Source organism: Carcharodon carcharias, chromosome 17 (genome assembly GCF_017639515.1).
Source record: "Carcharodon carcharias isolate sCarCar2 chromosome 17, sCarCar2.pri, whole genome shotgun sequence".
Lineage (NCBI taxonomy): Eukaryota > Metazoa > Chordata > Chondrichthyes > Lamniformes > Lamnidae > Carcharodon > Carcharodon carcharias.
In genome coordinates, this window is record NC_054483.1 from 61308945 (window position 1) to 61325812 (window position 16868).

At 43.8% G+C, this 16868-nt stretch overlaps 1 protein-coding gene across 1 annotated transcript in view; it reads right to left on the reverse strand.

Annotated features, from left to right (window-relative positions):
* slc16a12b (solute carrier family 16 member 12b) overlaps positions 1–3479 on the reverse strand; it is a 31104-nt gene extending 27625 nt beyond the window's left edge. The window contains exon 1 of the mRNA XM_041210188.1: positions 3370–3479. Coding sequence (XP_041066122.1) covers positions 3370–3479 — 110 coding nt within the window. The remainder of the gene's footprint in view (positions 1–3369) is intronic.
* Between the last annotated feature and the right edge of the window lie 13389 nt (positions 3480–16868).

Consider the following 16868-nt stretch of genomic DNA (forward strand, 5'->3'; position numbering starts at 1 on the left):
AAGATGTTGCTCCCCCCCACTTTGTTCCTTCCCGCCTGGCCTCCAAAACACGCTACACACCCCCCTCACCCCCTCCCTAGGCTGACCGATCCCTCCTAGTCCAAGACTCTCGGCTTAGTGGGTCCAGACGCATGGCTGCCTTCTTTGTTGAGTCGCTAGCAGTCCCAGCAGCACCGACCACTCAATTCCAGTATTGCTGGGACTGCTAGAGCTGCTGACCAATCAGATTGGCCGGTAGCTCTCAAAGGCAGGACTTCCTCTCACTGAGAGGCAGCAGTCCCGCTCCAAGCCTGTTTAACCTGCCAAATGCATGTCAAGTCTGCAGGGCAGGTTTCTTTTCATTGCGTTGGCTTCTGGACAACTCTTGCAACAGCAACTGAGAGCAATAGCACCCCCACAATAAAATCCAGCCCATGGAGCCAATGCACAGATTGCTCCTTGCTTAGGTTGAGATAGGGAAATGCTCCCAGAAGATCCTAGGTCAATATGACAGCCTATTGAGGGCCCTTCTCCCCCTCCTCCTCTTCCCTTATGAGCAGCTTATCCTCTTTTTTGCTGCCTCTGTCCCATCTCCCTGTCATGGTGCAGCCCAAGTGGTCTGACCACAGCCATCTGGCTTCAGTACCAGGATCTTTGCAACAATTAGCACCACATCCTGTTGACTTCACCGACTTTAGTCAACTCTGCAAATCACCAAGTGCTCATACAATCTCAGACAGAACCAGCACTTAATCAGCAACTAAGCTGTAAGCAATTGATGACCCCCTTTAAATAGCACAGGCGAGGGTCCTTCCTGCTGCTGATTGTATGTTCAACTGTGTGTGGTGAAGAGGGTGAGTTGGACTGGCAAGGTTGGAAATAGCAGCACTGGTGTCAACTTAGCATTACACACTGACTGTTTCACAATCTATCTACTCAGTTTATGTCCGGCACTCACTCCAAATGCCCACCTGAACATGATTGCCAAGATGGTGTTCACTGTAGGCTGTGCCAGAATGTGCACATTTTGTGCATACGCATTTTGGTGGCAAAACCACATCCATAACATTTCAGCTATGGTCGTTATGGAGACCCATTTTGTGGCCATTGTCTGGTCACACATTAAAGACCCTTAACATCCTACAAAAGAGAAGTGCCCTTAGAAGATGTGGAGTGAATGTCTTCTTTCAGGCTTCTCACACGTAGGCCAGGATTTTCTTTGCCTGCCGGCAAGGGACATATTCGGTTGCATGAGCGGACAGCATGGGGCGATCGGTTTCACGACGGCATAAAACCAGTTTGCAATCGTCTACTCCACCCATCAATGTTGGGCCTAGTTTCCCTCACTGTGATAGATCAGCGCATCATTATAAGGCCAGCCCGCCGGATTCAGCACACCCCTACAGCTGGATCGCCCGCCACTTTGGTGGGAAAACACGCCATGTTTCACAACAGCACATAAGCGATGTGCACCTGGCAGGCTGCACTTCGCTTGGGACTTCAAGGTTTGTTTGCCTACCTTGCTTCAGTCAGCACTTGCAGTCATCAGCATCAGGCTTCAGAAGCAGCACATCATCACTTTTAGGGGAGCTCACAGGCAGGTCTCTACCTACCAGACCAGCCATATGTGGGTAGCTTTTCAATGGCTGCAGGGCTAGGTCTTGCTTGGGGAAGGGGCAGAAGTGGGCACAGACAAGGGAAGAGGCTGCAGGATGAGACCTGTACTCGGGAAGCAGGATATCCCAGGGTGTGTGTGGGGGCACATGTTGATCTGTGCAAATGGCCTCAAGATGGTGAGGCCTGAGGAGGCAGTCTCCAGAGATGAGGGCAGATGGATATGTGAGGGTATGTGTGACAGAATGGGTGGTGATATCCTTTGACCTGGCAGCGAGTGAGATGCCAGTGATTGTGTGATGAGCTTGAGTTTGTGAGTTTAGAGTGATGAGATGGTTGCCATATCCTGGCTGCACGGATGAGATCATTCATCCTCTATCTGCATTGGATAGCCAACCTCTTTTGTGCAGCATTGGCACTAATCACCACTGCCATCGCCTACCAAGCTGGTGATGCAGCTGCCCATCCTGCGGCCAGAGTGGGGGTAGAGGACATCACGGCGGACCTGTATGGCGTCCAAATGACATTCCAGTGATGCATCATTGAACCTGGGGCTGCAGTCATTTTGCCTCTCGTGGACCTCTTTCCTGCAGCAGTCTTGGGCTGGAAACACTGAGGTGTGTGCATGCGTCTGGACTTTAAATATGGCACCCAGCATGATGAAGCAGCGAGGTGATGGCGAGCAGGTGAATGAGAGCCCATCTGCCATGGAAACAGTGTGTTTCCCAGGAGTGCATAAATAATGTGGCGGCTTTGGGATGATACGGCGTGCAAACACGCCATCGTGGCCGGCAGGTAAAATGATATTTTACCTGCCTGCTACCGCGCTTAGTGCAAATCTGGGATGATTCTGCCCATAGGCTCAGCTCCTAATTAGAAAACATTCACAATATACTTGTTAATCAGTCTTCTTACAAGACCGTCTTGGCTGTGATGCCTTCTCTGGTCAAATTTTCTCTTCACAACTATATTTAAGGCTCTGACATCATGGCCATTTGGCTGAATTACTAGAGAGTATCCAGTGATCATGGAGCCACATCCAACAGTCACCAACTTCAGAAGGGGAAGCAAAACAAAGAAGAACAAAGATAAAAAATCTCATTATGATTTCAATCCAATGATGACTTCTCCTGTTTCTTCAATCAGCCAAAATAGGATTTAAAACTAAATTTTGTCATCCATACTTCAATAAATTACAGCATTACAATGATATCCTCAAATATTATACTGTGGTTTCAAAACATCAAGTAATTTTAAAGTAAATGAATAACCCTAGAGAGTTATACAGGTTAAGCATCAACGATACCATGAAATGTATAACCAATATCTTCAGTATGCTGGAGCCCTACTCCAAGTTATTATATTGCAGAGCTCAAAGACATTCTCCCTGTGTTCTGCCATTTGGGCACACTATTCCTCAGAAGGACTGGATAACAGTTCCCCATACCATGAACTCACAATGAACCAGACTATACAGATCTATCTGCTTCAGTGAGGGAGAAAAAGGCAGATGTTGAGTCAACACATTCAGGAGCAACAATGACCAATGCCTCAGAACACAGCACCTGCTGTACTATTCTAGGATCGGGAACAACATGCACATGAGATAAGAGGAAGAATGTTTAAAACACATCTAAAGGTTCAAACAAATGTCACAAATGCAATAGTGAACAGAAATGTAGGTGTCAGATCAATCTGAAGATTTCCAAGTTCAAGGCAAAGCTTATGATGAATCTGAGCAAAGTATAAGGAGCATGAAAGGTTTTACTGACAAACCTGGACACGGCCCTCGTGCAAACGGTCACTAAGAAGCAGCTGATCACAACCATCCAGCCCCATCCTCCATCTGGGGCTTCCACTAATCGAACTTTTGAGTGGCGAGGCATCACTGTAGCTCCGCTGCCTACTGGGATTTGCACTGCTCCCTGGTTCGAATAGAGTGACAAGTTTGTTCTTCAGTCCAGCAGAGGTCAGTTCAGAACTACTGCTCATGAAGGCCTGGAATGTGCTTTTGTAAATGATTTTCATTAACCATCTGAAAAAAATAAGAAACACGGGATGTGTTAGGTCAAAAGTCATATAGGCATGATTAAAAATAAGGAAAATTTATTGCAATTCTAATATGCCTGTATCGCTGCATAAGTTTAAAAAACGTTACTTTACAATAGACCAGATCAAAAGGCCAATGTAAGAACAGTAATAAAGTAGGAATTTAAAAATAGATTGCTTAATCTCCATATTTTCTCATTTAACTTTTATACAAATTCAACTCAAGCAAGATCTCAAATTTGCAAATGACCAAGCTAGTATGGTGTACAGTCTCTCAATGTCTGACAATACATTATTATTTGTAACAAGCTAAAACAGGCCAATGATCCAGTAGACAGACACAGAGACCAGAGCTTAAAACAAATAAGGTTTATTCACCCATGCCAATTGTGTGTTTAAAAGCAGCAATGAACAAGACAATAACAGGGATTGCTTTCCAGCCAACTCCTCCTTGCTCACAACTTCCTCTTCCCAACTATTTCCCTACATTTCATCCTTCAAGCTGCGGGTCATTAATAGTCAAAGGCAAATAACGTCAACAATTTCTTAAAGCTATGCTGCCTTACTTTGGTCATTATAACATTTTTCTATGCAACTTCTTAAAATTGTATTCTTATCACAGCTCTCAAAAGCTTATGGCTGACATGTCATTCTCTCTTACTCTGTTACTACTTTGATTATGGTATTTGCTGAGAAGTGTGCCAACCTGAGATCTGGAGCCAAATCCAGCTTCAGGCAATGCAGAAGGATGTATATAGTTGGAATAAAGACATGGTGAGAAGTGTAGAGTAAAGAGTTAACATCAGAGGCATCTGATACTGATGTAACCACTGATGTAACTATGATGCAATGTCACATGAGTAAGTAACGGAGATCTGGAAGGAAGCAGAAGTACAACCTCATGTAGATTTACTGAGATGTGCATAAACAAGATGTAGATAAACAAGAACGGTTTTTATGAATAACAGTCTATGGTAGCACTCTTAGGGAAACAGGAAAATTCTAAAGAAATCCCACCTGGACCTTAGACTCAAGACGAAACATGGTGGCAGCAGACAGGCCGTAAAAGACCCAGCAAAACTTCAAGTGAAGACTGCAGACTGAAAGACTTACAAATCTTTGGAAATTGGAAAAGAAGAAAAAAAGATTGAAGACTCACCTGAGAACGGAGCATTGTGAGCGCTGCAGATGCAAGCTGGCACATAGACCCACAATCCAGGCATGTTTGAATACAGATCACAATCTAGAAGCAAACTACTGAAACAGCAACAGATCCAGAGCTTAGGACAAGCATGGAGTCTACATTGCCACTCCCAGAACATTTCCAAAGAGCTAAAGTCTTGCAACAGGCTCAACTCAGGGACAGTTGGAGGAAGAGATTCTCCAGATACAGAACAGTTTCAGGTTTGCTTAAGAAGGAACAAAAGGATCAAGGCAATACTTTATAATTTAATCAGTAGACGCTATTGCAAAAGACATAACAGCGAGACAGGGAGTCGAAGAGGCTTCAAGCTCATACGATGAAGTCCTCGAGGCACTTGATGTGTACTTCAGTGCTCAGAAAAATTTGATCATTGAGCAAGCAAAATCTAACAAGACTAAAACCGGGTGAATGCATGGATTCATTCATAAATGACCTGTACCAGCTCGTGGAGAATTGCGACTGTGGGATCCTCAGGGATGAATTAATATGCGATTGTATAGTGTTTGAGGTCTTAGATGAAACTCTCACAAAGGCAGTACAAATAGTGCAGCAAACCAAGCTTAGGAAGCTAAGCAGAGCAATTGTTCATGGGGAAAATGATCTCCTTTGGAAAAAAAATGAGCAAAGCCATTTAATATGTCAGACAAAAAAGAGAAAGTGCAGTGAAGAAAAAGCCCACGAAAAATTGGAAAAAAGCACGCCAATCATAAAGTTGAGTTGCTGAGTGTGGCGGGAAAACTGTTCACAAACAGGAACAATACCCAGCAGGGGGAGCAGGGTGCCACAACTGTGGAAAGTTAGGACACTTAAAAAATGTCTACCAATCTAAAATACAAGTAGCTCACAGGAAGAAAGAGAAAATAACAAGGCCAAAACAAATCCAAGAAGAGGAAGAGCCACAGAAAAACAAATAACCTTCCTAGGAGAAGTTAATGAATCAGAAAATGATTACTGGGATATTAAATTAGAAGTTAATGGTCACACCACTGAATTCAAGCTAGATACTGGCACAGGTGTTCCAGTATTATCTGATGAAGTAAAATGGCTTAAAAGTATCATGTTACAGCCATCCTCCATCCAGTTGCTAGGTCCAGCCAGGATTACACTGAAAGTAATAGGCCAAAACTTGGTGAGATTATGATACAAAGATGAAAAAATTATTGGACACCTGTATGTTATGCAGAACCAGGTGTCATCATTATTGAGCAGAAAAGCGTGCTTGCATTTAAGGCTGAGTTGAGGCAAGCTTGATGAAATTGTTGTCAGGCAGTCCAGTAGTGCATTCAGAAAGGAATTTCCATCCCTATTTTCAGGCTTAGGAAAGCTGAAGACAGAATATCATGCAATCCTAAAGGCAGACATAAACCTATATGTCTCTTCATAGTGAGGAAGGTCCCTCAACCACTCTTAGTCAAAGTCAAGAGAGAGATTGAACACATGGTTGCAAGGAGTCATCTTTGCAGTAACCATACTAACAAAGTGGTGTTCTGGAATGGTCACAGTACCAAAGCCTAATGCTCCAGTTAGAATCTGTGTGGATTTAACTCAATTAAACAAGTCAGTAGAGCGCAAGATCCACCAAATGGCCTCAGTGGATGAAAGTCTCATCAAATTAGCAAAAAAGTACCCTCTTCACAAAATTAGATACTAACAGTGGCTTTTGGCAGTTGCTCTGGACAAAGGATCCAGGTTGCTGACCACTTTTGTAACCCCATTTGGTCATGATTATTTTAACAGGTTGCCATTCGGAATTGCTTCAGCATCTGAGATATTCCAAAGAACGATATCTCAGACCCTGGAGGGCATGTAAGGAGTAATATGGCATATGGATGATATTCTCATACACGGTTCATCAAGGGAAGAACATGACCATTGAGTGAGAGCAGACTTCAAAGTTCTACAAGAAGCAGGTTTGACATTAAAGAACAAAAGTGAATTTGCAAAACCTATGATAAAATTCTTTAGCCACATTGTGCAAGCTTTGGGAATTACTGCCGACTTGCAGAAAACCAGGTTCATTAGAGAGTTTCCACAGAATTACAAAGGTTCCTTAGCATAGTGAGTCAAATAAGCAAGTTCCTGTCAAGCTTGGCGGAAGTCAATGAGCCGTTAGAACAGCTTTTAAGGTAAGGTCAACAGTGGAGCTGGAACATGAACCTGCAAAATGCGTTTCACAAGATCAAAACTCTTCTAATTTCACTAGAAATTCTAGCACATTACCATCCAGAATTGTCAACAATTATAACAGTGAACAAATCGTCTACAGGCTAGGGTGCAGTGTTGTTTCAAGTACAAAAAGATGGACAAAGAAGAGCACTTGATTACTTCTCAAGATCTCTTATGGACACAGAGAAATGATATGCAACCATTGAGAAAGAAACATTAGCAGCCAGACGGGCCTCTGAGAAGTTCTCTCATGATGTCATAGGATTAAGGTTTAAAATTGAAACCAATTACAAGCCTTTAGTAACTCTTCTTAACCTGAGATTTATGAGATACGATTCAGTTACCAAGTACATTCAAGGGAAATACCTTACAACAACAGGTGCATTATCAAACATACCAGTGGAAGGAGTCAAACTGGAAGATTTAAATTTTATTGAGGAAGTGGAATCATATACTTTGCTCATTACTAAACACTTACCAGCCACGGAAAAGAGACCGCAAGAGATTAAAGAACCACAACAGCAGGATGATAAGTGCATTTAAGTAAAAGAGCATCATTAGAACAAATGGCCAGATAATACCCCTAACAACCCAATACTTCGAACACAGAAAGCATCTCACAATCATTGACAGACTAATCATCCTTAAAACACTTCGACTTGAAATTCTCCAGAAAACCCATCAAGGTCATTTGGGGATAGCAAAATACCGAGCAAGAGCCCAGCAATCAAGCATTAGTTGTTCCACTGAAGAGTTAATTTTGAATTAATTTGCCATACATATACAATGGATAGTCAACATTGGACCACTGGCACCGTCCACTTTTCCTTTGCAGCCATGGGAGAGCCTGGAAATGGATTTGTTTCAGTTCAAACGTAAGAACCTAAGAACATAAGAAATAGGAGCAGGAGTAGGCCATTTAGCTCTTCAAGCCTGCCCCACCATTCAATGAGATAATGGCTGATCTGCCCGAGGCCTCAACTCCTCTTTCATTCCAGCTCCTCATAGCCCTCAACACCCTCAAAAATCTATCTACCTCCTCTTTAAATACTTTCTGTGATCTAGCCTCCACAACTCTCTTGGGTAGAGAATTCTAGACATTCACTACCCTCTGAGAAGAAATTCCTACGCATCTCAGTTTTAAATGAGTGTCGCCTTATTCTGTAACTATGTCCCCTGGTTCGAGATTCTCCTACTAGTAGAAACATCTTCTCAACATCTACCTTGTCAAGCCCCCTCAGAATCTTGTATGTTTCAGTAAGATCACACCTCATTCTTCTAAACTCTAATGAATAAAGGACTAACCTGTTTAGCCGTTCTTGATAAGTCAACCCCTTCATCCCAGTAATCGGCTTGGTGAATCTCTTTTGAACTACCTCCAATGCCAGTATATCCTTTCTTAAATACAGGGACCAAAACTGTACACAGTACTCTAGGTGCAGCCTCACCAACACCCTGTATAGTTGTAACAAGACTTCTCTATTTTTAAACTCCAGCCCACTGGCAATACAGGCCAAAATTCCATTTGCCTTTTTAATTACTTGCTGCACCGGCATGCTAACTTTTTGTGTTTCATGCACAATAACACCCAAATTTCTCTATGATACACTTTTTTGGAGTCTCTCTATATTTAAATAATAGTCTGCTTTTTGATTCTTCCTACCAAAGCGCATGACCTCACACTTTCCTACATTTAAACTCCATCTGCCAAGATTTTTGCCCACTCACTCAACCTATTGATATCCCTTTGCAGATTCCTTATGTCCTCATCACAACATGCTCTCCCATCTATTTTTGCATTGTCAGCAAATTTGGATGCATTACACTGTCTCCTCCTCCAAGTCATTAATATAAATAGTAAGTAACTGAGGCCCTAGAACTGATCCTTGTGGCACTCCATTTGTTACATTTTTCCAGCCTGAAAAATCCTGACTCTCTGTCTTCTGTGTGTTAACCAATCCTCAATCCATGCTAATACATTACCCCCAATACCGTGAGCTCCTTTCTTGTGCAATAACCTTTTATGCGGCACTTTATCGAATGCCCTCTGGAAATCCAAATACACTACATCTACCGGTTCCCCTTTACCAACTCTGCTTGTTATATCCTCAAAGAACTCTAGCAAAATTGTCAAACATGAATTCCCTTTCACAAACCACGTTGACTTTGTTTGATTGTGTTAAACTTTTCTAACCTCCTGATATTTCTTCCTTAATAATGGACTCTAGCATTTTTCCAACAACAGACATTCGGCTGACTGGCCTATAGTTTCCTGCTTTTTGCCTCCCTCCCTTCTTGAACAGGGGCGTCATATTCGCGGTTTTCCAGTCCACGGGGACCCTCCCGGAATTCAGTGAGTTCTGGAATATTTCGACCAATGCCTCCACTATCTTTGTAGCCACTTCCTTTAAAACTCTTGGATGCAGGCCATCAAGTCCTGGTGACTTGTCTGCCTTTAGTCCCAGTAATTTGTCAAATACTTCATCCCTTGTGATAGAGACCTTGTGATACAAAATCTTTCCTCCCATTAACTCCTTGTTTATCTGATATCTTTGGGGTGTTTTATAGTGTCCTCCACCGTGAAGACCGATGCAAAATATTGGTTTAAATTATCTGCCATTTCCCTATCCCCCATTATCAATTCTCCAGTCACATCCTCCAAGGGTCCCACGCTCACTTTAGCCACTCTTTTTATATATCCATAGAAACTCTTGCTGTTTGTTCTTATATTTCTTGCCAGTTTACTTTCATAATAAATTTTCTCCCTCTTTATTAGCTTTTTACTCATCTGCTGCAGGTTCCTAAAAAATTCCCAATCCTCTGGCCTATCACTAGTTTTCACCACTTTGTATGCCTTAACTTTTGATTAGATACTCTCCTTGACCACCTTTGTTAACCACAGGTGGTTTATCCTTCTCATCGAGTCCTTCTTTTTGACCGGGATAAATTTTTGCTGCGCATTATGAAATATCTGCTTAAATGTCTGCCACTGCTCATCCGCTGACCTACACCTTAGTCTATTTTCCCAGCCTGCTTTAGACAGTTCTTTCTTTATTCCTTTGTAATTACCCTTAATTAAGTTGAGCACACTGGTTTGAGACCCAACTTGCTCGCCCTCAAACTGAATTTGAAATTCTACCATGTTATGATCGCTACCACCTAGAGGATGCTTAACTACGAGATCTCATATTAATCCTACTTCATTATACATTACTAGATCTAAAATAGCCTATTCCTAGGTAGGTTCTGCAACGTATTGCTCTAAGAAAAAATCCCTGATGCCTGAGGGGAGGTAATCCATGGGGGGAGGTAGTATTGGCGCTGGACTAGTAATCCAGAGACCCAGGGTATGCTCTGGGGGAAAAAACAGAAAATGCTGGAAAATTCAGCAGGTCTAACAATATCTGTGGAGAAAAAAAAAGAATTAACATTTCGCGTCTGTATGGCTCTTCTTCAGAGCTCTGGGGACCCAGGTTCGAATCCCGCCACGGCATATGATGGAATTTGAATTCAATAAAAAAATCTGGAATTAAAAGTCTGATGATGACTATGAAACCATTGTCGATTGTTGTTAAAACCCATCCAGTTCACTAATGTCCTTTAGGGAAGGAAATCCGTCATCCTTACCTGGTCTGGCCTACACGTGACTCCAGGCCCACAGTGATGTGGTTGCCTCTTAAATGCCCTAGCGAAGGACTTAGTTATGACAAATCACTACAAAGTCATAAAAAAGGAATGAAACCGGGCAGACCGCCCGGTATCGACCACGGCAATTGCAGCCCTGTCGACCCTGCAAAGTCCTCCTTACCAACATCTGGGGGCTAGTGCCAAAATTGGGAGAGCTGTCTCACAGACTAGTCAAGCAACAGCCTGACATAATCATCCCCACAGAATCATACCTTACAGATAATATCCCAGACTCCACCATCACCATCCCTGGGTATGTCCTGTCCCACCAGCAGGACAGACCGAGCAGAGGTGGCGGCACATTGGTATACAGTCCTCAACATCTGGACCCCATGATGTCTCATGGCATCAGGTCAAACATGGGCAAGGAAACCTCCTGCTGATTACCATGTACCGCCCTCTCTCAAGTGATGAATCAGTGCTCCTCCATGTTGAATATCACTTAGAGGAAGCACTGAAGGTGGCAAGGATACAGAATGTGCTCTGGGTGGGGGACTTCAATGTCCACCACCAAGAGTGGCTCGGTAGCACCACCACTGACCGAGTTCCGAGTCCTAAATGACATAGCTGCTAAACTGGATCTGTGCCAGTGATGAGGGAACGAACATGAGTGAAAAACATACTTGACCTCATCCTCACCAACCTACATGCCACAATGGCAGTGTGGGCAGGAGTGGCCACCGCACAGTCATTGTGGAGCCGAAGTCCCGCCTTCATACTGAGGATGCCCTCCATCGTGTTATGTGGTACTACCAACGTGCTAAATGGGATAGATTTCGAACAGATCTAGCAGCTCAAGACTGGGTATCCATGAGGCACTGTGGGCCATCAGCAGCAGAATTGTACTCAAACACAATCTCTAACCTCATAGCCTGGCATATCCCCCTTTCTACCATTACCATCAAGCCAGAGGATCAACCCTAGATCAAAGAAGAGTGTAGGAGGGCATGCCAGGAGCAGCACCAGGCATACCTAAATATGAAGTATCAACCTGGTGAAGCTATAACACAGGACTACTTGTGTGCCAACCAGCATAAGCAGCAAATGATAGACAGAGCTAAGCGATCCCACAACCAACGGATCAGATCTAAGCTCTGCAGTCCTGCTACATCCAGTCATGAATGATGGTGGACAATTAAACAACTCAGTGGAGGAGGAGGCTCCACAAATATCCCCATCCTCAATGATGGAGGAGCCCAGCACAGCAGTGCAAAAGATAAGGCTGAAGCATTCACAACAATCTTCAGCCAGAAGTGCCGAATGGATGATCCATCTCAGCCTCTTCCAGACGTCCCCAGTATCACAGATGCCAGCCTTCAGCCAATTTGATTCACTCCACATGATATCAAGAAATGACTGAAGGCACTGGATATTGCAAAGGCTATGGGCCCTGACAATATTCTGGCAATAGTACTGAAGACTTATGCTCCAAAACTTGCCAGGATCCTAGCCAAGCTGTTTCAGTACAGCGACAACAGTGGCATCTACCTGGCCATGTGGAAAATTGACCAGTTATATCCCGTACATAAAAAGCAGGACAAATCCAACCCAGCCAATTACCATTCCATCAGTCTACTCTCCATCATCAATAAAGTAATGGACGGGGTCTTCAACAGTGCTATCGAGCAGCACTTGCTTAACAATAACCTGCTCACTGATAGTCAGTTTGGGTTCCGCCAGGGCCACAGAGCTCCTGACCTCATTACAGCTTTGGTTCAAACATGAACAAAAAAGCTGAACTCTCAAGGTGAGGTGAGAGTGACTGCCCTTGACATCAAGGCAGCATTTTACCAAGTGTGGTACAAAAGAGCCCTAGCAAAACTGGAGTCAATGGGAATTCAGGGGAAATGTCTCCACTGGCTGGAGTCATACCAAGCACAAAGGGAGATGGTTGCGGCTGTTGGAGGTCAGGCATCTCAGCTCCAGGACATCATGCAGGAGTTCCTCAGGGTAGTGTCCTAGATCCATCCAGCTTCAGCTGCTTCATCAATGACCTTCCTTCCGTCATAAGGTCAGAAATGGGGATATTCGCTGATGATTGCACAATGTTTAGCACCATTCGCAACTCCTCAGATACTGAAGCAGTCCATGTCGAAATGCAGCAAGACCTGGACAATATCCAGGCTTGGGCTGACAAGTAACATTCGCGCCACACAAATGTCAGGCAATGACCAGCTCCAACAAGAGAGAATCCGACCATCACCCCTCGGTGTTCAATGGCATTACCATCACTGAATCCCCCACTATCAACATGCTGGGGGTTACCGTTGACCAGAAACTGAACAGGGCTAGCATATAAATACTGTGGCTACAAGAGCAGGTCAGAGGCTAGGAATTGTACGATGAGTAACCTACCTCTTGACTCCCTAAAGCCTGTCCACCATCTACAAGGCACAAGTCAGGAATACTCCCCACTTGCCTGGATAGTGCAGTGTGTACCATCTACAAGATGCATTGCAGGAATTCAACAAGGCTACTTAGACAGCATCTTCCAAACCCACGACCAGTCCCCACTAGAAGGACAAGGGCAGCAGATAGATGGGAACACTACCACCTGGAGGTTCCCCTCCAAGTCACTCATCATCCTGACTTGGAAATATATCACCGTTCCTTCACTATTGCTGGATCAAAATCCAGGAACTCCCTTCCTTACAGCACTGTGGAAGAACTTACACCACATGAAGTGCAGCAGTTCAAGAAGGCAGCTTACCACCACCTTCTCAAGAGCAACTAGGGATGGGTAATAAATGCTGGCCCAGCCAGCGAAGCCCACATCCCGTAAATGAATAAAAAATCTCTATAAATTCATCTTCCATGTTACGCCTGCCAATCTGATTTGTCCAGTCAATATGCAGATTAAAATCACTCATAACAATTGTAGCGCCCTTTTTACACGCTTCCAATATTTCCGGATTCATACTTTGTCCTAGGCAACTCTTCGGAGACCTCTAGACGACTTCCAACCGTGACTTCTTCCCCTTGCTATCCCTTATTTCCACCCAATCTGATTCCACATCATGACCTTTTGCACCTATATCACTACTCACCATTGCACTGATACCTCATTTTATTAACAAAGCTACCCCATCTCCTTTTCCTTTTTGCCTATTTTTACGGAATGTCGAATGCTCTATTGAGTACCCAGTTTCTGTAATAGCTATCAAGTCATATTCATTTATTTCTATTTGTTCCATCAGCTCATTTATATTTTTACAAATGCTGTGTGCATTGAGATAAGGAGCCTTAAGCTTTGACTTTTTACCATTATTACTCATTCTGGTTCTAATTTCTGCTGCACTCTTCTGCTTATATTTTCTGCACTTCCTGTCACATTTTAATTATCGCTCACCTCTTCACTACCCTGCACCTCGGCTCTCTCATTTCTTTTTTATTTTTTTAAACTTCCCTTCAATTGAACCCTCTCCCCCACTAATTAGTTTAAAGTCCCATCTACAACCCTAGTTATACGATTCACCAGGACACTGCTCCCAGCATGGTTCAAATGAAGCCCCTCCCAATGGAACAGCTCTCTCCTTTCCCAGTACTGGTGCCAGTGCCCCACGAATCGCAACCCATTTCTCCCACATCAATCTTTGGAGCCAAGCATTTACCTCTGTAATCTTATTTACCCTAAACCAATTTGCATGTGGCTCAGGAAGTAATCCGGAGATTATTACCTTTGTGGTTCTGCTTTATAATTTAGCCCCGAGCTGCTTGTGGTCCCTCAGCAGAACCTCTTTCCTCATTCTACCTATGTTGTTGGTACCTACGTGGACCACGGGAGCTGGATCCTTCCCCTCCCACTCTAAGTTCCTCTCCAGCCCAGAAGAGATGTCCTTAACCTTGGCACCAGGTAGGCAATACAGCCTTTGGGACTCTGTTTTTGCTGCAGAGAACAATATCTATTCCCCTAACTGTGCTATCCCCCATTACTACTACATTTCTCTTTCTCCCCATACTAGAATGGTGCTCTGTACCATGGTGCTGTAGTCAGTTCGCTCATCCTCCCTGCAGTCTGTGCCCTTGTCCACACCAGGAGCAAGAACCTCATACCTATTGGGCAAGGGCACTGGCTGAGGCTCCTCCAAGGCCAAATTCTGGATCCTCATCCTGCTTCACTCGCAGTTACACCCTCCTGTTCCTGACCACAGTCCAAATTTGATGTAATTAATCTAACGGGTGTGACTGTCTCCTGAAATACAGTATCCAGGTAACTCTCCCCCTCCCTGATGTGTCAGTGTTCGCAGCTCGGACTCCAGCTCATCAACTCTGAGCCGAAGCTCCTCGAACAGCCAACAACCTACTGCAGATGTGGTCACCATGGATTGCACTGGAGTCCAGCAGCTCCCACGTACTACAGCTGCAAAACATCACCTGGCCAGCCATCCCTATTCTATTTAATTAATTTGGATGTTAAATATTTTATAAGTGAATTTCTTAACTGTACTCTTCATCTGTAATAACGTCTCCTGATTTAAATCACTTGGCCAATCAAAAGAGACACGGGAGAGATACCCACCATCACCCACCTGTTTTTCTATTGTTATGACAGAGCAGTTGTTAAAGGCTGAGTTATTTAAAATGCCAGAGGGAATCTTTAAACAACTGTCATAACCTATATTTTCAATTGGTATACTTGAGATGCAACTCTGGAATTCAGAAATGAAACCCACCAAGCCTCAAGAAGCTTTTTATATAAATTAGATTAAACATTTATTAATTTAACAAGGAAATAAACACATACACATGTCTACAAATTACTATCATAATAACTATTAAACAAATCTTCAAATTATTCTCTCCCAGGTAAATCTTCCCTAAGGCAACAATAACCCATAGGCATGAACAGACACCAGGCAAAGCACATTTTATCTTACAAATTTAATTTCCTTTCAATTTAGTTCCTTTGCACCATTGTAGGCTTACAGGCGGCTTCGATCTTACATGCCTCTGACTTACACACACAAACCTCTTTTCTGTATATACCGAGCCTTCCCTTTGAATGCAAATTCTTATCGTATCACCAGGCCCTTTGAACTCCACCTCTTCTAACAATAAGACCCCTTTCATAGTACCAATTTTATTAGTAATATAACATATTGCTTGTTGTCTCCTAGCTAGTTACAAGATTTCACCCCAGTCTTTGAATGGTTTATCAACAAAATGCAAATATACCCTCTACCTTACTGTTTAACATTTCAAAACTACTATACATCAAAGCACCCAGACTAGCTGGCTTCAATCCAATTAAGTCACACCCACAGACATAGACCCTACTACAAGTTCAATTTAAAATAATTTCCTATAACTTTATATACAGTTAATATCTTCCTGACACTTTGACGTCACACTTCGGCTCTTTGCCGCCACTTTTTATCTCCCGCCACCACTGCCCTTCTCATACAGCTCTCCACGTGCTGGGCCTCCCTCTCTGCTGCCAGTTTTTATTTCCCGCCGCTGATGCCCTTCTCATACAGATCCGCTCTCTGTGTGCAAAGGTAAGGCTTTCATCATCGTCATTGATTAGTACTCCAGGTGGTTTGAAGTGAGTAGACTGCACAGCATCATGCCAGAGGCAGTCATTACATCTCGAAAAAAGACTCCTCACAACACATGGGGAAGAATTATCCCCCCCATTTGGCAGGGGGGGGGGGGGTGCGGTGGAGTCCAGGTGCAGGTGCGGGAAGGCGTGCCTCTGATCGGCGCTCCCGATTGGGGGCGCGCCGCCATTTTATGTGGGCAGGCCAATTAAGGCCCACCCAGTGTGATGTCCACCAGGAAGCACTATGCACTCTCTGTGCAGGCAGGGGGGGATTCCCTCAGCCAAGAGTGCGCTCTTTCACGCATGTGCACAAAAGAGGGCACTCATCTCCCTGAGGCTAAGTGCTGCCTCGGGGAGATCGGCACCAAATTTAAAAATGGTAAAGGTGCACAAACATAATTTCCCTAACATGTCCCCTCATGTGACACTGTCACATGAGTTGGGACATGTCCATCACTTTAAATCAAACATTTATTAAATTTTTTAAAACCCTCATGAAACCTCATCCCGCCTGTGGATGAGGTTTCATGCTTTTCCTGAAGCCCACCAGGGCTCCCGGCCTGCCCGCCAACCTTAAGGTTGGATGGGCAGGTCCATTAATTAAGTCAATTACTTTTTAAATGGCCT